The sequence below is a fragment of the Schistocerca nitens genome, chromosome 1 (assembly GCF_023898315.1).
Source record: "Schistocerca nitens isolate TAMUIC-IGC-003100 chromosome 1, iqSchNite1.1, whole genome shotgun sequence".
In the NCBI taxonomy this organism is placed as follows: Eukaryota; Metazoa; Arthropoda; class Insecta; order Orthoptera; family Acrididae; genus Schistocerca; species Schistocerca nitens.
In genome coordinates this window covers 200,913,177-200,940,740 of record NC_064614.1, presented here as the reverse complement: position 1 = coordinate 200,940,740, position 27,564 = coordinate 200,913,177, and the positions used below count along the sequence as shown (strand labels likewise).

The window sequence follows — 27,564 nt, the reverse complement described above, 5'->3', positions numbered from 1 at the left end:
CATACCACACCGTACATCTGAAAGTATTAATACAGTGTATAAGTTTCTCAAAAGAGAGAACATACACAAAATAATCAGGTCTCAAAGCAGAAACACGCATGTAATGAAATGGAATATACCTGAATCATCAGAGACAGTGGCATAATGGGAGTCCACCAGTTCCTGTGTCCTACTGCGTTGATTTGCCGCCTTTGTCTGAGCTTTGATTTTCGCTAGAGGTTCACGCACACTTATGCTTGTGTAGCCTTCTGAAAAAAAATATTTCACCATCAATGATTAGTCTTCATAATGAAAACCAGAAACCTCTTAACAATTATCCAATTCCATTTTGGAATTTAAAAAAATTAACACCTAAAATATATGCCTCACACACATACACACATGAAAAGAAATTCAACACCACTTAAAAATATGAAACAAATCAACAACTATTTAATAATAAAGTTATCAACTAAAATACCGCCAAGATCTCAGTGATGTAACTGGCTATCTGTTCATTGCATTCATGGTGGAAATGTCTCATTAAACAAGCTGAATCAACACTATTAGCAGACTGCATGAATACACAATTTGGAATTAGCCATTTTATTTCCTAATTACTTCACAAATCCAATGTACTAGTCTTATCTACAACATTAAAATGAGCTGCAATTATATTACAATCACATTCAGCTATCATGGGAGCACTTAATAGGTATCACAAATAATTCTAAGTAACTATTCTTGATACAACAAAGGCAAAATAATTACAAGAAATAGCCACCATCTAGCAGATGCCAAAGAAACTGTTCCAAGTAACTAAAGAAAGTTTAAGATTAAATCACACACACACACACACACACACACACACACACACACAAACAAACAATTTTTTTCCATTCTTGCTGTGGACATCAGATCATGTAAAACTATCAGAGATATGAACAATTAAACTAGAAATTAAAGATATGCAGAGACATGAAACTACCTCTCTTGGTTGTTTTTTAACTATAAACTATTATTAATGTACTGCACTAGGTGTGTCTATAAAGGCTTAATAATAGTAAAAATGAAAGGATACAAATAATAGAACTAATACCTTCACTGGTTTTAATTGGCAGATTAAATCCAACCGCCTTTTACACACTTCTGTTCATAAATTAGGGGATTTTTAAGATCTCTTAAATGACAAAAGTCATAGTGATAATATGTACACTAAACAGCACCTTAGCAACCCTGTGAAGTAACACAAGTATATTGAAAAAAATCATGTGCTTAATAGGGATTTCTCTCAGCTGGGTGCACTTGCAATGTACAGAGTGTATAAAAAAGAATCGTCCAATTAAAAAAGAAAATAACTATTATGTTATTTGAAGTATGTGCATGAACAATGTATGGTTGGAAAGAGAAAAGTCTCGAGTTTAACATGCTTCCCGTTAGGTAGCAGCAGTGTGTGCCCACTTCAGTTCTAGTAAAAATGGTGTCGGGCAACAGAAAGCATTTTGTGTTTTACATTTTGTGTAGTGCAGCACGACTTTTGAACTAGTTATGGTGTGGATCATCCTACAGCATAGAGCATTAGATGATGGCATGAACAATTCTGAGAAACAGGTTGTTTGTGTAAAGGGAAATCGTCGGGCCGTCCCTGAGTGTCTTGATACACACGTTTAACGCATCTGCCATAGTTTCACAAGGAGTGCGCAGAAATCCATTCACCATGCAGCTTGACAGCTCAACGTGCCCCAGAAGTCTGTCTGGCGTGTGTGGCGTTGATGTTTAGACACAAAACCATACAAAATTCACCTACTGCAAGCTGTTCGTGAGGGAGACAAGCAACAAAATAAGGAGATCTGTAAATTCATTCTTGGCAAGATGGAGGATGACAGTTTTCTTCCATGCTTAGTGTTTAGTGATGAGGCAACATTCCATTTAAATGGAGAGGTGAACAATCATAATGTGAGGATATAGGGTACAGATCAACCACATGAAGTTGTACAACATGAGAGGGACACTCTAGACTTTAATGCGTTTTGTGCAGTTTCATGAGAAAAGATGTATGGTCCCTTTTTTTTTTGCCAAGAATACTGTTATAGGAAGCACATATCTTGATATGCTTGAGAACTTTCTTTTCCCACAGTTGGAGACTGGTTCAAACGACTTCATTTACCAACAGGATGGGGCACCGCCACACTGGCATTTGAAAGTGTGGAAATTTTTACATCAATGGATTACTGAATGACGGATCGGTCACACTGGACCAAATAATTCAGCCTTATATTACTGGCATCCAAGATCATCAGACCAGGCTATATGTGATTATTTCTTATGGAGGTTTATGAAAGACTGTTTATGTGCCTCCATTACCAACAACAATGAATGAACTGAGACATCGCATAAAAGCAGCTGTGGAAGTTGTAGTTCAGGAAATGCTTGCTGGAGTGGGGGAACAAACTGAATACTGCATTGATATATGCTGTGTATCTCAGGGGGGGGGGGGGGGGGGGACATATTGAACACCTACAAAAAGGTATGAATTAAAACTTTGAGTTTCCCATTCACAGAAAAACAAAATTCATTGTATATGCTAATTAGTTTCAGAAATATAGATGTGCCAAATTGGATGATTCTTTTAGGTACACCCTGTATGATGACCAATAACAAGTTCCACGCAGAACTTTTCCATCACTGTTCACGTGGCCATCACTGGTCCTAATTGATATGACATTATTTATTATCCTGTTTCACAATCCAAAGCACTCTAGTTCACTCAAAGTCAAACCCATGGCCATTATCCAACAAGGTAGAGAAACTACCAATATATCGTTTTGACCAAAGCAAATGAACATGGTGTGCCCACACCAGTGCTGCAGCCAACAGCATTCTCTCAGCCCACTGTACACAGTCAGCACCCATAATGAATGCTATAGACGTTATATGCAACAATAAGTTAAATTCTGAATGGACTATAATACCATGCAGTCCCACTGGATTCTGATACAGCACTATAAAGGAAGAAAGTCATTACAACAAGTACGAGGGCTAGTCCCATAAAGAGGCAGGGGCTATCAACAGAGTACTGCTTGGACCCATTACTACCTACAAATACTGTGTGTGTCTGACGGAGACAACCATGTGGCACACAAGGAATCCAACTGCCCATACTGAGACTCAAGTGCGGCCTTTCCTTCCAAGTTCATTCTGTGATACCAACGGTGTGCAGACCACTCCTGTTATTGTTGGTGTGAAGACATAACGTAAAAGCAAGGTATCATCCAATCGCAGTGTCTAAACTGCAAAAAATCCACGCTGAAATAATGACAACATTATGAAAAAGAGAGACTGCTATTCACCATATAGAGGAGACATATAGAGGAGTCACTGACAGGCACAACAAAAAGGTTTTCGGAACATGTGAGCTTTAGGCTAAATGACCTCCTTCTAAAGTAGACAACATGGACACACACACACACACACACACAAACACACACACACACACACACACACACACACACAAAACCCACTGTCCCTGGCCATGAGGCCTCTCCAACTCCATCGCATAAATGAACTACTAAAATGAGTCTTCAAAGTTAGTTGTAATGTGCACTTTACCATAGGAAGGTTAAGATGCAGGCTGTATTTGTTGCATCATCTGCTAGAATCAATAGCGATGACTCATTGTGGTGTAATCTACATTATAGATCACATGAGTCTGAACATGTATCAAGAGCATGATGGACTGTCAGGGTCACTCTGCTGAAGCACTAAGACAGGTTCTCTTGCCTTAGTAAGTGTGCATGTGTAAGGTAAGCACAAACAATACAGATACAAAATAAGAGCACAGCTTCTCTTTGAAAGGGGCAAAGTGACATTCTCCACTCTGAAGTTTGCCAAGTTGGATGTTCACCAATCACTCTTCTTCCCACTTTTGTAAGATGCACCCCTAAGTCAGCAACTCCTCTGTGGAGCCTTTGTTAGATAATGTATGAGCATGATCATTTCCCGGAAGTCCCATGGCTTGGCAGATAGAGAAATACCACAGCAATACCTTAATTGTGAAGTGGTACACTACTGGCCATTAAAACTGCTACACCAAGAAGAAATAGAGACGATAAACGGGTATTCATTGGACAAATATATTATACTAGAACAGACATGTGATTATATTTTCACGCAGTTTGGGTGCATAGATCCTGAGAAATCAGTACCCAGAACAATCACCTCTGGCCATAATAATGGCCTTGATACACCTGGGCATTGAATCAAACAGAGCTTGGATGGTGTGTACAGATACAGCTAGCTGCCCATGCAGCTTCAACGCGATACCATAGTTCATCAAGAGTAGTGACTGGCGTATTGTGATGAGCCAGCTGCACAAGAGACCAAAGGACGAGTCAGAGAGTAGTTTTCAATTGTCTTTCAAGTACTGAGGGAGTCGTATAGAATTTCTGGTTGTTTGAGGCTCTACATGTATGAGAGCTCTCCATATTGCTAGCCATCTCCTACATTCAAACTTCACAGGTGGGACTAGCACTCCTGGAAGAAAGGAACTGCGGACTCACGGTTTCGCCACAGCCTGGGAGACATTTCCAGAATGAATGTTTCACTCTGCAATGGAGTGTGTGCTAATAAGAAACTTCCTGGCAGTGCCAGGTAGCTCAGCTGATAGAGCACGTGCCCATAAAATGCAAAGATCCCAGGTTCAAGTCACAGTCTGGCACACAGTTTTAATCTACCATGAAGTTTCATACCAGTGCACATTCTGCTGCAGAGTGAAAACTTCAGGCTGTGGCTACGCCCTGTCTCCATTTCTCTTTATTCCAGGAGCATTAGTCTTGCAATTTATGAAGGAGAACTTCTGTGAAGTTTGGAAGGTAGGAGATGAGGTACTGACAGAAGTAAAGCTTTGAGGGCACTTGTGTAGCTCATTCAGTGGAACACTTGCCTGTGAAAAAAGGCGAAGTTCTCAGGTTCAAGTCCCGGTCCAACACACAGTTTCGTCCCTGTCTGGCACATAGTTTTAATCGGGCAGGATGTTTCATGACCATTATACTTTGTCTACTTACAGTCACTTAGGTGGTGAAGCATTTGGCTGTGTATAGTACCTGGATCTGGGGAAGCACTTTTGCATTGTGCTGGTGCATAGCTGAATTCCCAGTCTGTAAAATGGGCCACCAGAGTTCATGCACTTGGGAGGGTGCTTCTTGGGTATTGGGCATCTTGCACTCAAGTGTTGAACAGTTTTACCATTAGGAATAGATGTCAAGAACTGGTGATGGAAAGCTGCAGCTGCTGAGGTCATTAAGCCACCCAGTCAGGGATACTTCAGATTTGCCCATGTAAAACAGGTTGTGATCGTCAGATGGACACTGTTGAAGGTGAAGAGATATGAAGATGAGACAAAGCCTATTCATCCATGGAACCAAATATTATGCGATTTAGAAGAGCCTTCAAGGAAGCAAAGATGAGAGATGTTCATGTTCTCCTCCAAAAGCATTTCAGGTAAACTTGGGTAGATACCAAAAATCTTGCTTTCTACAAGAATATAACAGATTGTAAAACAGCTGTGAACAGTGCAAAGGACTCACACTTTGAAATTCATCCAGAGGATTAGATACCAATGTAATTTAGACAGGACAGGGCAGGGCTTGTAAACTTGTGACTTTTAACTACTTTTATTTAATGTCACACACTCTTTGTAACAGTCAAATGTAGCATTAAACTGTTTTCTTTCTCTTTTGTACCAGTACTACGTTGTGTCTTTACTGTTATGATTACATTTGCACATCCATCTCTACAAAAGCTAAACTCGGTGAATCCAAATTATTTTTGGTTATAACTAGTTAAAGAAAAGCCAAAATCTCAGAGCAGTCAGACGTACAGTCTTTTGGTTAACATAATTTTGAATGACTGCTGTAGAAAGGAAGTAAGAAGTTTTTTGCGTTTATATAAAATGTGCTGGTGCAGTCACTGCAGTTTGCTTATGGATGCCCATTCTGCTCAATGAACACAAAACAGAATTAATGTGTTCAGTGGGCAACACAGCCTTATCTATTGTTTGCAAAAGCATGTTTTACTATGCAGCATACATTGTCTACTGCCAGTTTGCTTTGCCCTTTGAAAATCCCTCTCTTTCCTTACCATAGCACCAGAGGTCCATGTAGCTGTGATTGCGTTGTGTGAGTTACTACAATGAACTGACTTGAGAATATACTTTTAATTCTTCTTCTTCTTATTATTATTATTTCTTTACTTTCTCAGACTTTTTTTAAGTCTGGTTAAGAATGGAGTGACGCGGACCTTTATCAAGCGTCACTTCCTTTTTGCTGTACGGTACATGTTATATTGCATTTAGGAACTTTCGGGTAATTGAACATGTATCAATAATTACGGATTTCTGTAATTGTATATATATGTTTGGATGTAGCTGTATTGCATTGATGTATTGGTGGATATTGTGTGGTATGACTCCTGTAGTTGATAGTATAATTGGTATGATGTCAACTTTATCCTGATGCCACATGTCTTTGACTTCCTCAGCCAGTTGGATGTATTTTTCAATTTTTTCTCCTGTTTTCTTTTGTATATTTGTTGTATTGGGTATGGATATTTCGATTAATTGTGTTAATTTCTTCTTTTTATTGGTGAGTATGATGTCAGGTTTGTTATGTGGTGTTGTTTTATCTGTTATAATGGTTCTCTTCCAGTATAATTTGTATTCATCATTCTCCAGTACATTTTGTGGTGCATACTTGTATGTAGGAACGTGTTGTTTTATAAGTTTATGTTGTAAGGCAAGCTGTTGATGTATTATTTTTGCGACATTGTCATGTCTTCTGGGGTATTCTGTATTTGCTAGTATTGTACATCCGCTTGTGATGTGATCTACTGTTTCTATTTGTTGTTTACAAAGTCTGCATTTATCTGTTGTGGTATTGGGATCTTTAATAATATGCTTGCTGTAATACCTGGTGTTTATTGTTTGATCCTGTATTGCAATCATGAATCCTTCTGTCTCACTGTATATATTGCCTTTTCTTAGCCATGTGTTGGATGCGTCTTGATCGATGTGTGGCTGTGTTAGATGATTCGGGTGCTTGCCATGAAGTGTTTTCTTTTTCCAATTTACTTTCTTCGTATCTGTTGATGTTATGTGGTCTAAAGGGTTGTAGAGGTGGTTATGAAATTGTAGTGGTGTAGCCGATGTATTTATATGAGTGATTGCTTTGTGTATTTTGCTAGTTTCTGCTCGTTCTAGAAAGAATTTTCTTAAATTGTCTACCTGTCCATAATGTAGGTTTTTTATATCGATAAATCCCCTTCCTCCCTCCTTTCTGCTTAATGTGAATCTTTCTGTTGCTGAATGTATGTGATGTATTCTATATTTGTGGCATTGTGATCGTGTAAGTGTATTGAGTGCTTCTAGGTCTGTGTTACTCCATTTCACTACTCCAAATGAGTAGGTCAATATTGGTATGGCATAAGTATTTATAGCTTTGGTCTTGTTTCTTGCTGTCAATTCTGTTTTCAGTATTTTTGTTAGTCTTTGTCTATATTTTTCTTTTAGTTCTTCTTTAATATTTGTATTATCTATTCCTATTTTTTGTCTGTATCCTAGATATTTATAGGCATCCGTTTTTTCCATCGCTTCTATGCAGTCGCTGTGGTTATCCAATATGTAATCTTCTTGTTTAGTGTGTTTTCCCTTGACTATGCTATTTTTCTTACATTTGTCTGTTCCAAAAGCCATACTTATATCATTGCTGAATACTTCTGTTATCTTTAGTAATTGGTTGAGTTGTTGATTTGTTGCTGCCAGTAGTTTTAGATCATCCATGTATAGCAAATGTGTGATTTTGTGTGGGTATGTTCCAGTAATATTGTATCCATAATTTGTATTATTTAGCATGTTGGATAGTGGGTTCAGAGCAAGGCAGAACCAGAAAGGACTTAATGAGTCTCCTTGGTATATTCCACGCTTAATCTGTATTGGCTGTGATGTGATATTATTTGAATTTGTTTGGATATTAAGTGTGGTTTTCCAATTTTTCATTACTATGTTTAAGAACTGTATCAATTTAGGATCTACTTTGTATATTTCCAATATTTGTAGTAACCATGAGTGGGGTACACTATCAAAAGCTTTTTGGTAATCAATGTATGCGTAGTGTAGCGACCTTTGTTTAGTTTTAGCTTGATATGTCACCTCTGCATCTATTATCAGTTGCTCTTTACATCCTCGTGCTCCTTTGCAACAGCCTTTTTGTTCTTCATTTATAATTTTGTTCTGTGTTGTATGTGTCATTAATTTCTGTTTAATGATTGAAGTTAATATTTTGTATATTGTTGGTAGGCATGTTATGGGGCGATATTTAGCTGGGTTCGCTGTGTCTGCTTGATCTTTAGGTTTCAGATAAGTTATTCCATGTGTAAGTGTATCAGGGAATGTGTATGGGTCTGCAATGTAACTGTTAAATAATTTAGTTAGATGTGAATGTGTTGAGGTGAACTTCTTTAACCAGAAATTTGCTATTTTATCATTTCCAGCGGCTTTCCAATTGTGTGTAGAATTAATTGCTTGGGTGACTTCATGTTGCAAAATTATCACTTCAGGCATTAGTGGTATCATCTTGTATGTGTCTGTTTCTGCTTGTATCCACCGTGCATGCCTGTTATGTTGTATCGGGTTAGACCATATGTTGCTCCAGAAGTGTTCCATGTCTGTTATGTTTGGTGGATTGTTTATTTTAATGTGTGTGTTATCTATTGTCTGGTAAAATTTCTTTTGGTTTGTGTTGAATGTTTGGTTTTGTTTCCTTCTATTTTCACTTTTTTTGTATCTTCTAAGTCGTTTCGCCAAAGCTTGTAATTTTTGCTTCTTTTCATCTAATTGCTCTATTGCTTCTTGTTGTGAGATTTTACCTAACCTTTTTCGTTTTTTGTCTGATATTTCATTTCTTATAAATTGTGTTAACTGTCCGATGTCTTTTCTCAGTTTTTCTATTCTGATCTGTAGCCTGTGTTGCCATGCTGGTTTTGTGGGTTTCTTCTGTGTGTTGGTTGGTTCTGATATCTGCCTAGTGTGTATATTTAGTGTAGTGAGTGCTCCTACATAAACCAGTAGTTGTAACTCTTCCATAGTTGTGTATTCATTTATTTTGTTGTGTATGATTGTGTTGACAGTTTTTATTGTTGTTTCGACTTTTGGGCTATTTGGTGGTCTATGCAAGAATGGTCTAATGTCTGTATTTGTGTCTTTGTATTCTATATATGTCAACTGAAATTTTTCTTCTATATCTAACATGTGTGTCACTTCGTGTTCTATTTGTGCTTGTGCTGGTGGCTGTCTTAAAATTTCATTTTCCTCTGATTGTTTAATTGTTGCGTGTTGTTCTTTGTTTGTTTGCTCTGGGATGTTTGAGTCCATTACTGTATTTATTATTATTATTATTATTATTATTATTATTCTTTACTTTCTCAGACGTTAAGTCTGGTTAAAAATAGAAAGTGACGCGGACCTTGATCAAGCGTCACTTCCTTTTAACTGTATGGTATGTGTTATATTGCATTTAGGAACTTTCGGGTAATTGAACATGTATCAATAATTACTGATTTCTGTAGTTGTATATATATGTTTGGATGTAGCTGTATTGCATTGATGTACTGGTGGATATTGTGTGGTATGACTCCTGTAGTTGATAATATAATTGGTATGATGTCAACTTTATCCTGATGCCACATGTCTTTGACTTCCTCAGCCAGTTGGATGTATTTTTCAATTTTTTCTCCTGTTTTCTTCGGTATATTTGTTGTATTGGGTATGGATATTTCAATTAGTTGTGTTAATTTCTTCTTTTTATTGGTGAGTATGATGTCAGGTTTGTTATGTGGTGTTGTTTTATCTGTTATAATGGTTCTGTTCCAGTATAATTTGAATTCATCATTCTCCAGTACACTTTGTGGTGCATACTTGTATGTAGGAACTTGTTGTTTTAAAAGTTTATGTTGTAAGGCAAGCTGTTGATGTATTATTTTTGCTACATTGTCATGTCTTCTGGGGTATTCTGTATTTGCTAGTATTGTACACCCGCTTGTGATGTGATCTACTGTTTCTATTTGTTGTTTGCAAAGTTTGCATTTATCTGTTGTGGTATTGGGATCTTTAATAATATGCTTGCTGTAATATCTGGTGTTTATTGTTTGATCCTGTATTGCAATCATGAATCCTTCCGTCTCACTGTATATATTGCCTTTTCTTAGCCATGTGTTGGATGCGTCTTGATCGATGTGTGGCTGTGTTAGATGATACGCGTGCTTGCCATGTAGTGTTTTCTTTTTCCAATTTATTTTCTTTGTGTCTGTTGATGTTTTGTGATCTAAAGGGTTGTAGAAGTGGTTATGAAATTGCAATGGTGTAGCCAATGTATTTATATGAGTGATTGCTTTGTGTATTTTGCTAGTTTCTGCTCGTTCTATAAAGAATTTTCTTAAATTGTCTACCTGTCCATAATGTAGGTTTTTTATGTCGATAAATCCCCTTCCTCCTTCCTTTCTGCTTAATGTGAATCTTTCTGTTGCTGAATGTATGTGATGTATTCTATATTTGTGGCATTGTGATCGTGTAAGTGTATTGAGTGCTTCTAGGTCTGTGTTACTCCATTTCACTACTCCAAATGAGTAGGTCAATATTGGTATAGCATAAGTATTTATAGCTTTTGTCTTGTTTCTTGCTGTCAATTCTGTTTTCAGTATTTTTGTTAGTCTTTGTCTATATTTTTCTTTTAGTTCTTCTTTAATATTTGTATTATCTATCCTATTTTTTGTCTGTATCCTAGATATTTATAGGCATCTGTTTTTTCCATCGCTTCTATGCAGTCGCTGTGGTTATCCAGTATGTAATCTTCTTGTTTAGTGTGTTTTCCCTTGACTATGCTATTTTTCTTACATTTGTCTGTTCCAAAAGCCATATTTATATCATTGCTGAATACTTCTGTTATCTTTAGTAATTGGTTGAGTTGTTGATTTGTTGCTGCCAGTAGTTTTAGATCATCCATGTATAGCAAATGTGTGATTTTGTGTGGGTATGTTCCAGTAATATTGTATCCATAATTTGTATTATTTAGCATGTTGGATAGTGGGTTCAGGGCAAGGCAGAACCAGAAAGGACTTAATGAGTCTCCTTGGTATATTCCACGCTTTATCTGTATTGGCTGTGATGTGATATTATTTGAATTTGTTTGGATATTAAGTGTGGTTTTCCAATTTTTCATTACTATGTTTAGGAACTGTATCAATTTAGGATTTACTTTGTATATTTCCAATATTTGTAGTAACCATGAGTGGGGTACACTATCAAAAGCTTTTTGGTAATCAATGTATGAGTAGTGTAGCGACCTTTGTTTAGTTTTAGCTTGATATGTCACCTCTGCATCTATTATCAGTTGCTCTTTACATCCTCGTGCTCCTTTGCAACAGCCTTTTTGTTCTTCATTAATAATTTTGTTCTGTGTTGTATGTGTCATTAATTTCTGTGTAATGACTGAAGTTAATATTTTGTATATTGTTGGTAGGCATGTTATGGGGCGATATTTTGCTGGGTTTGCTGTGTCTGCTTGATCTTTAGGTTTCAGATAAGTTATTCCATGTGTAAGTGTATCAGGGAATGTGTATGGGTCTGCAATGTAACTGTTAAATAATTTAGTTAGATGTGATGTGTTGAGGTGAACTTCTTTAGCCAGAAATTTGCTATTTTATCTTTTCCAGGGGCTTTCCAATTGTGAGTAGAATTAATTGCTTGGGTGACTTCATGTTGCAAAATTATCACTTCAGGCATTTGTGGTATCATCTTGTATGTGTCTGTTTCTGCTTGTATCCACCGTGCATGCCTGTTATGTTGTACCGGGTTTGACCATATGTTGCTCCAGAAGTGTTCCATGTCTGTTATGTTTGGTGGATTGTCTATTTTAATGTGTGTGTTATCTATTGTCTGGTAAAATTTCTTTTGGTTTGTGTTGAATGTTTGGTTTTGTTTCCTTCTATTTTCACTTTTTTTGTATCTTCTGAGTCGTTTGGCCAATGCTTGTAATTTCTGTTTCTTTTCATCTAATTGCTCTATCGCTTCTTGTTGTGAGATTTTACCTAACCTTCTTCGTTTTTTTTCTGACATTTCATTTCTTATAAATTGTGTTAGCTGTCCGATGTCCTTTCTCAGTTTTTGTATTCTGATCTGTAGCCTGTGTTGCCATGCTGGTTTTGTGGGTTTTTTCTGTGTGTTGGTTGGTTCTGATCTCTGCCTAGTGTGTATATTTAGTGTAGTGAGTGCTCCTATATGAACCAGTAGTTGTAACTCTTCCATAGTTGTGTTTTCATTTATTCTGTTGTGTATGATTGTGTTGATAGTTTTTATTGCTTTTTCGACTTGTGGGTTATTTGGCGGTCTTTGCAAGAATGGTCTAATGTCTGTATTTGTGTCTTTGTATTCTATATATGTCAGCTGAAATTTTTCTTCTATATCTAACATGTGTGTCACTTCGTGTTCTATTTGTGCTTGTTCTGGTGGCTGTCTTAAGATTTCATTTTCCTCTGATTGTTTAATTGGTGCGTGTTGTTCTTTGTTTGTTTGCTCTGGAATGTTTGAGTCCATTACTGTATTTTCTTCTTCTTCTGATTGCACATTATTTTGTTCCAGTATTTGTTGTACTTGTTGTTTGATGTTTTCTAATTCTGACTGGGGTATCCTGTTATTTTTGATAATTACACGGATCTGATCAGCTAGTCGTTGTTCTGTTAAAAATTTTAATTCTGGGTATCTGGTAATAAATGTTGTGTATACTTGTGATCTGTATCCAGTTGTGTTGGTTCCTAGGTTTGTTGCTTGGTAATAACAGAACATGAGGTGTCGATTAACTTCATCTGACCATCTCATCCTCTGTCTTTGTTTTCCTTCTAGGGTGGTTGCAGGAAGCATATCCTGCAAAACACCTCTATTTGGATTTAAATCATTTTCCAGTTGGCTAGCAGTGTCGTTACCATTGTGGGCGGGCATAGGGTTCAAGCGTCGTCCCCGACCATGACGGCGCTTGTCCGAGGCTTCTTTAGTTCTGTCCTGAACCAACTAATCACACTAAAAGGGGGGTTAGCCCTATTTGTGGTTTGTTCTTTTCGTCGCCTTTTACGACTGGCAGAACATACCGGAGGCCTATTCTTTACTATTATTATTATTATTATTATTATTTCTTTACTTTCTCAGACGTTAAGTCTGGTTGAGAATGGAAAGTGACGCGGACCTTGATCAAGCGTCTATTCCTATTACCTGTACGGTATGTGTTATATTGCATTTAGGAACTTTCGGGTAATTGAACATGTATCAATAATTACGGATTTCTGTAGTTGTATATATATGTTTGGATGTAGCTGTATTGCATTGATGTACTGGTGGATATTGTGTGGTATGACTCCTGTAGTTGATAGTATAATTGGTATGATGTCAACTTTATCCTGATGACACATGTCTTTGACTTCCTCAGCCAGTTGGATGTATTTTTCAATTTTTTCTCCTGTTTTCTTTTGTATATTTGTTGTATTGGGTATGGATATTTCGATTAGTTGTGTTAATTTCTTCTTTTTATTGGTGAGTATGATGTCGGGTTTGTTATGTGGTGTTGTTTTATCTGTTATAATGGTTCTGTTCCAGTATAATTTGTATTCATCATTCTCCAGTACATTTTGTGGTGCATACTTGTATGTAGGAACTTGTTGTTTTAAAAGTTTATGTTGTAAGGCAAGCTGTTGATGTATTATTTTTGCGACATTGTCATGTCTTCTGGGTTATTCTGTATTTGTTAGTATTGTACATCCGCTTGTGATGTGATCTACTGTTTCTATTTGTTGTTTACAAAGTCTGCATTTATCTGTTGTGGTATTGGGATCTTTAATAATATGCTTGCTGTAATTCCTGGTGTTTATTGTTTGATCCTGTATTGCAATCATGAATCCTTCTGTCTCACTGTATATATTGCCTTTTCTTAGCCATGTGTTGGATGCGTCTTGATCGATGTGTGGCTGTGTTAGATGATACGGGTGCTTGCATGAAGTGTTTTCTTTTTCCAATTTACTTTCTTCGTATCTGTTGATGTTATGTGGTTTAAAGGGTTGTAGAGGTGGTTATGAAATTGTAGTGGTGTAGCCGATGTATTTATATGAGTGATTGCTTTGTGTATTTTGCTAGTTTCTGCTCGTTCTATAAAGAATTTTCTTAAATTGTCTACCTGTCCATAATGTAGGTTTTTTATATCGATAAATCCCCTTCCTCCTTCCTTTCTGCTTAATGTGAATCTTTCTATTGCTGAATGTATGTGATGTATTCTATATTTGTGGCATTGTGATCGTGTAAGTGTATTGAGTGCTTCTAGGTCTGTGTTACTCCATTTCACTACTCCAAATGAGTAGGTCAATATTGGTATGGCATAAGTATTTATAGCTTTTGTCTTGTTTCTTGCTGTCAATTCTGTTTTCAGTATTTTTGTTAGTCTTTGTCTATATTTTTCTTTTAGTTCTTCTTTAATATTTGTATTATCTGTTCCTATTTTTTGTCTGTATCCTAGATATTTATAGGCATCCGTTTTTTCCATCGCTTCTATGCAGTCGCTGTGGTTATCCAATATGTAATCTTCTTGTTTAGTGTGTTTTCCCTTGACTATGCTATTTTTCTTACATTTGTCTGTTCCAAAAGCCATACTTATATCATTGCTGAATACTTCTGTTATCTTTAGTAATTGGTTGAGTTGTTGATTTGTTGCTGCCAGTAGTTTTAGATCATCCATGTATAGCAAATGTGTGATTTTGTGTGGGTATGTTCCAGTAATATTGTATCCATAATTTGTATTATTTAGCATGTTGGATAGTGGGTTCAGAGCAAGGCAGAACCAGAAAGGACTTAATGAGCCTCCTTGGTATATTCCACGCTTAATCTGTATTGGCTGTGATGTGATATTATTTGAATTTGTTTGGATATTAAGTGTGGTTTTCCAATTTTTCATTACTATGTTTAGGAACTGTATCAATTTAGGATCTATTTTGTATATTTCCAATATTTGTAGTAACCATGAGTGGGGTACACTATCAAAAGCTTTTTGGTAATCAATGTATGCGTAGTGTATCGACCTTTGTTTAGTTTTAGCTTGATATGTCACCTCTGCATCAATTATCAGTTGCTCTTTACATCCTCGTGCTCCTTTGCAACAGCCTTTTTGTTCTTCATTTATAATTTTGTTCTGTGTTGTATTGTCATTAATTTCTGTTTAATGATTGAAGTTAATATTTTGTATATTGTTGGTAGGCATGTTATGGGGCGATATTTAGCTGGGTTCGCTGTGTCTGCTTGATCTTTAGGTTTCAGATAAGTTATTCCATGTGTAAGTGTATCAGGGAATGTGTGTGGGTCTGCAATGTAACTGTTAAATAATTTAGTTAGATGTGAATGTGTTGAGGTGAACTTCTTTAACCAGAAATTTGCTATTTTATCATTTCCAGGGGCTTTCCAATTGTGAGTAGAATTAATTGCTTGGGTGACTTCATGTTGCAAAATTATCACTTCAGGCATTTGTGGTACTATCTTGTATGTGTCTGTTTCTGTTTGTATCCACCGTGCATGCCTGTTATGTTGTACCGGGTTTGACCAAATGTTGCTCCAGAAGTGTTCCATGTCTGTTATGTTTGGTGGATTGTTTATTTTAATGTGTGTGTTATCTATTGTCTGGTAAAATTTCTTTTGGTTTGTGTTGAATGTTTGGTTTTGTTTCCTTCTATTTTCACTTTTTTTGTATCTTCTGAGTCGTTTGGCTAATGCTTATTATTATTATTATTATTATTATTATTATTATTATTATTATTATTGAAATGATAATTAAATGGACACCCTAGCTGCAAACAGGCGTTGATGTACATCTGCTAGGGTGTCCATTTAATTATCATTTCATTTCTAGCAAAGCTGCATGGTCATCCACGGTAACTGTTCTTTCGGGAACAGAGACTATCGTCATAGATAGTTAAAACATGGCTTCCCGGCCATTGACCTTCTTGTGCGAAACGCTCACGCTATGCCCGAACACGTACGGGACTTGGTAGATTAATCTGCCACGAGTAATGAGTATGATGGGCAAACATCTATTAGGCGCACTACGAAAGTAGTGGTGTGGACATGTTGGGAATGTGGATCTCACGGGGAGCGTGCAAGGGATAAGTCCCTGCAGACACACTATCCTCTGTGCATGCTGTGGCTCAGATGGATAGAGCGTCCGCCATGTAAGCAGGAGATACCGGGTTCGAGTCCCGGTCGGGGCACACATTTTCAACATGTCCCCATTGAAGTACATCAACGCCTGTTTGCAGCTAGGGTGTCCATTTAATTATCATTTCATTTCTAGCAAAGCTGCATGGTCATCCACGGTAAATGTTCTTTCGGGAACAGATACTATCGTCATACATAATTATTATTATTACTATTATTATTATTATATTATTATTTGTTTCCTTTCTCGGACGTTAGGTCTGGTCAAAAATGGAAAGTGACGCGGACCTTGATCAAGCGTGACTTCCTTTTAACTGTACGGTATATGTTATATTGCATTTAGGAACTTTCGGGTAACTGAACATGTGTCAATAATTACGGATTTCTGTAGTTGTATATATAAATTTGGATGTAGCTGTATTGCATTGATGTACTGGTGGATATTGTGTGGTATGACTCCTGTAGTTGATAATATAATTGGTATAATGTCAACTTTATCCTGATGCCACATGTCCTTGACTTCCTCAGCCAGTTGGATGTATTTTTCAATTTTTTCTCCTGTTTTCTTTTGTATATTTGTTGTATTGGGTATGGATATTTCAATTAGTTGTGTTAATTTCTTCTTTTTATTGGCGAGTATGATGCCAGGTTTGTTATGTGGTGGTGTTTTATCTGTTATAATGGTTCTGTTCCAGTATAATTTGTATTCATCATTCTTCAGTACATTTTGTGGTGCATACTTGTACGCGGGGATGTGTTGTTTTATTAGTTTATGTTGTAAGGCAAGCTGTTGATGTATTATTTTTGCTACATTGTCATGTCTTCTGGGGTATTCTGTATTTGCTAGTATTGTACACCCGCTTGTGATGTGATCTACTGTTTCTATTTGTTGTTTGCAAAGTTTGCATTTATCTGTTGTGGTATTGGGATCTTTAATAATATGCTTGCTGTAATATCTGGTGTTTATTGTTTGATCCTGTATTGTAATCAGGAATCCTTCCGTCTCACTGTATATATTGCCTTTTCTTAGCCATGTGTTGGATGCGTCTTGATCGATGTGTGGTTGTGTTAGATGATACGGGTGCTTGCCATGTAGTGTTTTCTTTTTCCAATTTATTTTCTTCGTGTCTGTTGATGTTTTGTGATCTAAAGGGTTGTAGAAGTGGTTATGAAATTGCAATGGTGTAGCCGATGTATTTATATGAGTGATTGCTTTGTGTATTTTGCTAGTTTCTGCTCGTTCTATAAAGAATTTTCTTAAATTGTCTACCTGTCCATAATGTAGGTTTTTTATGTCGATAAATCCCCTTCCTCCTTCCTTTCTGCTTAATGTGAATCTTTCTGTTGCTGAATGTATGTGATGTATTCTATATTTGTGGCATTGTGATCGTGTAAGTGTATTGAGTGCTTCTAGGTCTGTGTTACTCCATTTCACTACTCCAAATGAGTAGGTCAATATTGGTATAGCGTAAGTATTTATAGCTTTTGTCTTGTTTCTTGCTGTCAATTCTGTTTTCAGTATTTTTGTTAGTCTTTGTCTATATTTTTCTTTTAGTTCTTCTTTAATATTTGTATTATCTATCCTATTTTTTGTCTGTATCCTAGATATTTATAGGCATCTGTTTTTTCCATCGCTTCTATGCAGTTGCTGTGGTTATCCAGTATGTAATCTTCTTGTTTAGTGTGTTTTTCCTTGACTATGCTATTTTTCTTACATTTGTCTGTTCCAAAAGCCATATTTATATCATTGCTGAATACTTCTGTTATCTTTAGTAATTGGTTGAGTTGTTGATTTGTTGCTGCCAGTAGTTTTAGATCATCCATGTATAGCAAATGTGTGATTTTGTGTGGGTATGTTCCAGTAATATTGTATCCATAATTTGTATTATTTAGCATGTTGGATAGTGGGTTCAGGGCAAGGCAGAACCAGAAAGGACTTAATGAGTCTCCTTGGTATATTCCACGCTTTATCTGTATTGGCTGTGATGTGATATTATTTGAATTTGTTTGGATATAAGTGTGGTTTTCCAATTTTTCATTACTATGTTTAGGAACTGTATCAATTTAGGATTTACTTTGTATATTTCCAATATTTGTAGTAACCATGAGTGGGGTACACTATCAAAAGCTTTTTGGTAATCAATGTATGAGTAGTGTAGCGACCTTTGTTTAGTTTTAGCTTGATATGTCACCTCTGCATCTATTATCAGTTGCTCTTTACATCCTCGTGCTCCTTTGCAACAGCCTTTTTGTTCTTCATTAATAATTTTGTTCTGCGTTGTATGTGTCATTAATTTCTGTGTAATGACTGAAGTTAATATTTTGTATATTGTTGGTAGGCATGTTATGGGGCGATATTTTGCTGGGTTTGCTGTGTCTGCTTGATCTTTAGGTTTCAGATAAGTTATTCCATGTGTAAATGTATCAGGCAGGGAATGTGTATGGGTCTGCAATGTAACTGTTAAATAATTTAGTTAGATGTGAATGTGTTGAGGTGAACTTCTTTAGCCAGAAATTTGCTATTTTATCTTCTCCAGGGGCTTTCCAATTGTGAGTAGAATTAATTGCTTGGGTGACTTCATGTTGCAAAATTATCACTTCAGGCATTTGTGGTATCATATTGTATGTGTCTGTTTCTGCTTGTATCCACCGTGCATGCCTGTTATGTTGTACCGGGTTTGACCATATGTTGCTCCAGAAGTGTTCCATGTCTGTTATGTTTGGTGGATTGTTTATTTTAATGTGTGTGTTATCTATTGTCTGGTAAAATTTCATTTGGTTTGTGTTGAATGTTTGGTTTTGTTTCCTTCTATTTTCACTTTTTTTGTATCTTCTAAGTCGTTTCGCCAAAGCTTGTAATTTTTGCTTCTTTTCATCTCATTGCTCTATTGCTTCTTGTTGTGAGATTTTACCTAACCTTTTTCGTTTTTTGTCTGATATTTCATTTCTTATAAATTGTGTTAGCTGTCCGATGTCTTTTCTCAGTTTTTCTATTCTGATCTGTAGCCTGTGTTGCCATGCTGGTTTTGTGGGTTTTTTCTGTGTGTTGGTTGGTTCTGATCCCTGCCTAGTGTGTATATTTAGTGTAGTGAGTGCTCCTATATAAACCAGTAGTTGTAACTCTTCCATAGTTGTATATTCATTTATTTTGTTGTGTATGATTGTGTTGATAGTTTTTATTGTTGTTTCGACTTGTGGGCTATTTGGTGGTCTATGCAAGAATGGTCTAATGTCTGTATTTGTGTCTTTGTATTCTATATATGTCAACTGAAATTTTTCTTCTATATCTAACATGTGTGTCACTTCGTGTTCTATTTGTGCTTGTGCTGGTGGCTGTCTTAAGATTTCATTTTCCTCTGATTGTTTAATTGATGCGTGTTGTTCTTTGTTTGTTTGCTCTGGGATGTTTGAGTCTATTACTGTATTTTCTTCTTCTTGTGACTGTACATTATTTTGTTCCAGTATTTGTTGTACTTGTTGTTTGATGTTTTCTAATTCTGACTGGGGTATCCTGTTATTTTTTATTATTACACGAATCTGATCAGCTAGACGTTGTTCTGTTAAAAATTTTAATTCTGAGTATCTGGTAATAAATGTTGTGTATACTTGTGATCTGTATCCAGTTGTGTTGGTTCCTAGGTTTGTTGCTTGGTAATAACAGAACATGAGGTGTCGATTAACTTCATCTGACCATCTCATCCTCTGTCTTTGTTTTCCTTCTAGGGTGGTTGCAGGAAGCATATCCTGCAAAACACCTCTATTTGGATTTAAATCATTTTCCAGTTGGCTAGCAGTGTCATTACCATTGTGGGCGGGCATAGGGTTCAAGCGCCGTCCCCGACCATGACGGCGCTTGTCCGAGGCTTCTTTAGTTCTGTCCTGAACCAAGTAATCACACTAAAAGGGGGGTTAGCCCTATTAGTGGTTTGTTCTTTTCGTCGCCTTTTACGACTGGCAGAACATATTATTATTATTATTTCTTTACTTTCTCAGACGTTAAGTCTGGTTGAGAATGGAAAGTGACGCGGACCTTGATCAAGCGTCACTACCTATTAACTGTACGGTATGTGTTATATTGCATTTAGGAACTTTCGGGTAATTGAACATGTATCAATAATTACGGATTTCTGTAGTTGTATATATATGCTTGGATGTAGCTGTATTGCATTGATGTACTGGTGGATATTGTGTGGTATGACTCCTGTAGTTGATAGTATAATTGGTATGATGTCAACTTTATCCTGATGCCACATGTCTTTGACTTCCTCAGCCAGTTGGATGTATTTTTCAATTTTTTTCCTGTTTTCTTTTGTATATTTGTTGTATTGGGTATGGATATTTCGATTAGTTGTGTTAATTTCTTCTTTTTATTGGTGAGTATTATGTCAGGTTTGTTATGTGGCGTTGTTTTATCTGTTATAAAGGTTCTGTTCCAGTATAATTTGTATTCATCATTCTCCAGTACATTTTGTAGTGCATACTTGTATGTAGGAACTTGTTGTTTTAAAAGTTTATGTTGTAAGGCAAGCTGTTGATGTATTATTTTTGCGACATTATCATGTCTTCTGGGGTATTCTGTATTTGTTAGTATTGTACATCCGCTTGTGATGTGATCTACTGTTTCTATTTGTTGTTTACAAAGTCTGCATTTATCTGTTGTGGTATTGGGATCTTTAATAATATGCTTGCTGTAATACCTGGTGTTTATTGTTTGATCCTGTATTGCAATCATGAATCCTTCTGTCTCACTGTATATATTGCCTTTTCTTAGCCATGTGTTGGATGCGTCTTGATCGATATGTGGCTGTGTTAGATGATACGCGTGCTTGCCATGTAGTGTTTTCTTTTTCCAATTTACTTTCTTCGTATCTGTTGATGTTATGTGGTCTAAAGGGTTGTAGAGGTGGTTATGAAATTGTAGTGGTGTAGCCGATGTATTTATATGAGTGATTGCTTTGTGTATTTTACTAGTTTCTGCTCGTTCTATAAAGAATTTTCTTAAATTGTCTACCTGTCCATAATGTAGGTTTTTTATATCGATAAATCCCCTTCCTCCTTCCTTTCTGCTTAATGTGAATCTTTCTGTTGCTGAATGTATGTGATGTATTCTATATTTATTGCATTGTGATCGTGTAAGTGTATTGAGTGCTTCTAGGTCTGTGTTACTCCATTTCACTACTCCAAATGAGTAGGTCAATATTGGTATGGCATAAGTATTTATAGCTTTGGTCTTGTTTCTTGCTGTCAATTCTGTTTTCAGTATTTTTGTTAGTCTTTGTCTATATTTTTCTTTTAGTTCTTCTTTAATATTTGTATTATCTATTCCTATTTTTTGTCTGTATCCTAGATATTTATAGGCATCCGTTTTTTCCATCGCTTCTATGCAGTCGCTGTGGTTATCCAATATGTAATCTTCTTGTTTAGTGTGTTTTCCCTTGACTATGCTATTTTTCTTACATTTGTCTGTTCCAAAAGCCATACTTATATCATTGCTGAATACTTCTGTTATCTTTAGTAATTGGTTGAGTTGTTGATTTGTTGCTGCCAGTAGTTTTAGATCATCCATGTATAGCAAATGTGTGATTTTGTGTGGGTATGTTCCAGTAATATTGTATCCATAATTTGTATTATTTAGCATGTTGGATAGTGGGTTCAGAGCAAGGCAGAACCAGAAAGGACTTAATGAGTCTCCTTGGTATATTCCACGCTTAATCTGTATTGGCTGTGATGTGATATTATTTGAATTTGTTTGGATATTAAGTGTGGTTTTCCAATTTTTCATTACTATGTTTAGGAACTGTATCAATTTAGGATCTACTTTGTATATTTCCAATATTTGTAGTAACCATGAGTGGGGTACACTATCAAAAGCTTTTTGGTAATCAATGTATGCGTAGTGTAGCGACCTTTGTTTAGTTTTAGCTTGATATGTCACCTCTGCATCTATTATCAGTTGCTCTTTACATCCTCGTGCTCCTTTGCAACAGCCTTTTTGCTCTTCATTTATAATTTTGTTCTGTGTTGTATGTGTAATTAATTTCTGTTTAATGATTGAAGTTAATATTTTGTATATTGTTGGAAGGCATGTTATGGGGCGATATTTAGCTGGGTTCGCTGTGTCTGCTTGATCTTTAGGTTGCAGATAAGTTATTCCATGTGTAAGTGTATCAGGGAATGTGTATGGGTCTGCAATGTAACTGTTAAATAATTTAGTTAGATGTGAATGTGTTGAGGTGAACTTCTTTAACCAGAAATTTGCTATTTTATCATTTCCAGCGGCTTTCCAATTGTGAGTAGAATTAATTGCTTGGGTGACTTCATGTTGCAAAATTATCACTTCAGGCATTTGTGGTATCATATTGTATGTGTCTGTTTCTGCTTGTATCCACCGTGCATGCCTGTTATGTTGTACCGGGTTTGACCATATGTTGCTCCAGAAGTGTTCCATGTCTGTTATGTTTGGTGGATTGTTTATTTTAATGTGTGTGTTATCTATTGTCTGGTAAAATTTCTTTTGGTTTGTGTTGAATGTTTGGTTTTGTTTCCTTCTATATTCACTTTTTTTGTATCTTCTGAGTCGTTTGGCTAATGCTTGTAATTTCTGCTTCTTTTCGTCTAATTGCTCTGTCGCTTCTTGTTGTGAGATTTTACCTAACCTTTTTCGTTTTTTTTCCGAGATTTCATTTCTTATAAATTGTGTTAGCTGTCCGATGTCTTTTCTCAGTTTTTTTCTCAGTTTTTCTATTCTGATCTGTAGCCTGTGTTGCCATGCTGGTTTTGTGGGTTTCTTCTGTGTGTTGGTTGGTTCTGATCTCTGTCTAGTGTGTATATTTAGTGTAGTGAGTGCTCCTATATAAACCAGTAGTTGTAACTCTTCCATAGTTGTGTTTTCATTTATTTTGTTGTGTATGATTGTGTTGATAGTTTTTATTGTTGTTTCGACTTGTGGGTTATTTGGTGGTCTATGCAAGAATGGTCTAATGTCTGTATTTGTGTCTTTGTATTCTATATATGTTAGCTGAAATTTTTCTTCTATATCTAGCATCTGTGTCACTTCGTGTTCTATTTGTGCTTGTTCTGGTGGCTGTCTTAAGATTTCGTTTTCCTCTGATTGTTTAATTGGTGCGTGTTGTTCTTTGTTTGTTTGCTCTGGGATGTTTGAGTCCATTACTGTATTTTCTTCTTCTTCTGATTGCACATTATTTTGTTCCAGTATTTGTTGTACTTGTTGTTTGATGTTTTCTAATTCTGACTGGGGTATCCTGTTATTTTTGATTATTACACGGATCTGATCAGCTAGTCGTTGTTGTGTTAAAAATTTTAATTCTGGGTATCTGGTAATAAATGTTGTGTATACTTGTGATCTGTATCCAGTTGTGTTGGTTCCTAGGTTTGTTGCTTGGTAATAACAGAACATGAGGTGTCGATTAACTTCATCTGACCATCTCATCCTCTGTCTTTGTTTTCCTTCTAGGGTGGTTGCAGGAAGCATATCCTGCAAAACACCTCTATTTGGATTTAAATCATTTTCCAGTTGGCTAGCAGTGTCGTTACCATTGTGGGCGGGCATAGGGTTCAAGCGTCGTCCCCGACCATGACGGCGCTTGTCCGAGGCTTCTTTAGTTCTGTCCTGAACCAACTAATCACACTAAAAGGGGGGTTAGCCCTATTAGTGGTTTGTTCTTTTCGTCGCCTTTTACGACTGGCAGAACATACCGGAGGCCTATTCTTTTCCCGGGCCTTATTATTATTATTATTATTATTATTATTATTATTAAAACAACAAAAACTACTACTATTACTATTATTATTATTACTACTTCTACATAGTTAACAGAGGCATTGTTGGACAGGAGTAATCACAAACAATGATGGATGACAGGACACGCAGTAGATACATAATAGAGGTGGAGAAGTGTATTTATACCCAAAAATGGTAAGCAATGGGATATAGGCTGACAGATATAAATAACGTTCATGTTTGACACAGGTCAGTCTTCCAACATATAAGTTGATATCAGACTCTCAGTAAGGAATATCCCCCTCCTCAGGCACTAAAGCACACAGATTATTTATGTTGGCTACCAAACTGTTCGGAGTCAATGGAGGATATTGTCCTACTCTTCTCTCCAGGCAGTTTTCAATTCTTGCAGAGTTTTTGGAGGGGGTTTTCATTGAGAAAGATATCTACCAAGAACATCCCATGCTTGCTCTTCAATAACTGCACTCTCCAGCGTGTTCAACATCTCAAAAGTCCTGTGTGGGTGGGCACTGTCATCCTTAAACAGAAAGTTGGGACCAACCACACGATAGACAGACACGATCCAGAATAATCTCCCTGCTATACTGATGTGCTGTACAAATTTATGCAGCTCTGTGTTCGGCCATTGTGCATAATGCCTGCCCAAACCATAACGCCTAGGCCATGTTGATGACATTTATGAACATTCTGTGGTGTGTAACATGTTGCCCTCTCTCCCCATACTACTTGGTGGCCAGAATCACTCGGCACAGTTAAGCAGGATTTGTTGGAGAACTTCACTGTGGACCACTATGACTGACCCCCAACAAAAAGATTCCCTGTACCACTGAACTTTTTCTCCGTGACGGCTTGGTTGAAGTGGGATGAATTTAACAGGCTTCCGAGCGCACAAAACAGCCCAATTTAATCACCGTGAAATGGATGTGGCAAAGACAAATTTACCAGCAGTGGTTGCAAGGTCTGCAGTGGTCTACCTAGGAGTGAGCTGTCTGTTCCTTTTTGCAACTAGGTTTACGTATTGATCCTCTTGTGGTTCAGTAATCCATCTACGACCACTGGCATGCTTTCACATAGTGTTTCCACCTTCAGTGGCCATTTTTAATCACAGGATGACACTTTTGGACAGAGCCATTACTGCGGCCACAGTAGTGACACTTTGACTGGCTTCGATCTACCCAGCTGCTCATACACAATTGTAAACATTCAAATGATGTCTTGCAGACATGTCATACAAAAGCAAATGTTACACTATATCAGTTACACAACAACCTTCGACAGACACTATACTTCATAAATTGTCGAATGCATACAGAGCATTTGTGCACAAACTTCACTGCAGTTAACACATCCCACTCTCTACATTTCCTTTTATCATCATTGATCAAGTGTTCTGTACCAATTGGCAGCTGTTCCTTAGCAAGTTTCAGTTGTTCCTTAACAATTGCCAAGCAGTGTATACATAATCTGTGTACTGTTCTTCGCAAGTCAGTTTGCGAAGCCAGATCACCAGCGACTGCCAGATCGGTATTTGGGTATAGAGCCCATCATCTGTGGCATATATTTTGTAAGTCTATATCAAACAATGTGTTTGTCAAGTATGAAACCTTTATTATGTGAAAACTGACATAGATCTCTGTGGCGCACAGGTTGCCGTGTCTACATAACAAAGCTGTCAAATACTAAATGGCCACTCTTCTCAGTCACATTGGACACTACTACAATGCTCAATACAATGAAGTAGTGAGGCCACCATTTAGAATTTGATAGCTGTAATATAGCTACACACGAGAGTCAGTGTACAATAGATATCTACAACAATTTTAACATTATAACGATTCATGCCTAATTCGTTGACATGTCCCATAACCAATACCCACTTCATCTGCAAGATCTTGAATGGTTCAACGTCGATCCGCACGAACCAATTGTTGAAGTTTGACAACAATGTCTGACATTGTGCAGCTAACGGGCCTTCCAGTGTGAGCATCATCTTCAACATCTGTACGGCCAGTCCTGAACCAAGCATGCCACTCAAACACATGCGTACGGCTCATGCTCTGTCCCCCAAACACTTGTTGAATCATTGCAAGGGTCTCCATAGCACTTTTCCTGAGATTCACACAGAATTTGACACACACACGCTGTTCTGTTCACGGATCCATCGTAAAATTTCCACACACCAAACACAGATTATTACGGAAATTACTGTGGACGCGCAACATGTCCTCCCAGCTGAATGCCACTCAGCACACTGACTCATCAGATATGCAGCTCTCGCCACCCAGCAGTGCAAAGATCTACTCCTCCTACTTTCCAGATGGCAGCACCAGTCCCAAAAATTTTGGATTCCACCTCTTATTTCTTTCGTTAGATGAGAGTCTAGGTCTGAAGTTACTGATCTGATGTGATAGAGACTTTGAACACAGGAATCAAATGTGTGGGATATCTGTCTCCTCTGGCCATGTTTAGTTCTTGATGTGTTACTGAGAGCAAAGGACACAAAATACAAAACAATTCAATACAATTCATAGTCACTTACTGGAATCCTGTGAATCTCCACTGAATCCAGGTATGGGTGGCGTCATGTAAGGAAGATCTTGATTGGCATGAATATGGCCCATTATTGCTGGAGCAGCTGGAATCTCATGAGAAGCTTGCTCCACTGGTGGAGGATTCAATGAGACGGCTCGTCGAGTCCGAGGAGGTGGAATTGGTTCACTCTCTATTTGTGCTGGAGGTACTGATGAAGCATTTCTAGATAATAAAGTTGAAGTCTTGGATCAATTTTCTGCACTTCTGTAATTACTGTGGCTACACAAACACCGTAATGCCACTTTCACATTAGTGATGCAATTACTTAACATTGAAAGAGAATGATATACAGCATAAAAACATTGCTAAATTATTGGAAATTACTAATGCGAAATGAAAGTGGTAAGAACTTTAAATATATATTTTCTTATATTAATATACAAAATCATTTTGTGTGTGTGTGTGTGTGTGTGTGTGTGTGTGTGTGTGTGTGTGTGTGTGTGTGTGTGTGTGTTTTCTGAGTGAAAACAGATATGCTGTTTCATAATACCCACAGTATCAGGTTGATGCTAAATACCAGCAAACAATTTAATTATTGGTTTGAACAAACCAGGCTATACAAAGAATGGCCTCGGGAAATTATCTTACCTCCTCCTAACTTAGAGAGTACATAATCTGATTATAGAGAATCTCCAGTGGGAAAGGGAATCCAAAACACAAGTACATTTTCATAATTCACATACATACAGCAGTGCAAGAAATAAATCATCTTCAATCTCAGAACAAAACTTAAGGACAACTGGGAATTGAACACTAAACCCACAGATTTGTGGTCTTACTTTTGAGGCATCATAATACACTAAATCCAGTCATATAATTAAATAATGGCAGTTAATATCACACCATGTTAAAAAAAATCTCAGTGTACACAAATAAATCAGTATCTCATGACACTTAAACTTTTGGACAAAAATGTTTAGCAAACAGGTCACTTCACCTTCTTCTG

At 36.9% G+C, this 27,564-nt stretch overlaps 1 protein-coding gene across 4 annotated transcripts in view; it reads right to left on the bottom strand.

Annotated features, from left to right (window-relative positions):
- LOC126245665 (uncharacterized) overlaps positions 1 to 27,564 on the bottom strand; it is a 102,406-nt gene that overhangs the window by 51,154 nt on the left and 23,688 nt on the right. For all 4 annotated transcript variants that reach the window (XM_049948335.1, XM_049948337.1, XM_049948334.1 and 1 more), the window contains 2 exons: positions 26,566 to 26,780; positions 120 to 248 (listed from right to left, as the gene is read on the bottom strand). In XM_049948335.1, the coding sequence (XP_049804292.1) occupies positions 120 to 248; positions 26,566 to 26,780 (344 nt within the window). The remainder of the gene's footprint in view (positions 1 to 119; positions 249 to 26,565; positions 26,781 to 27,564) is intronic.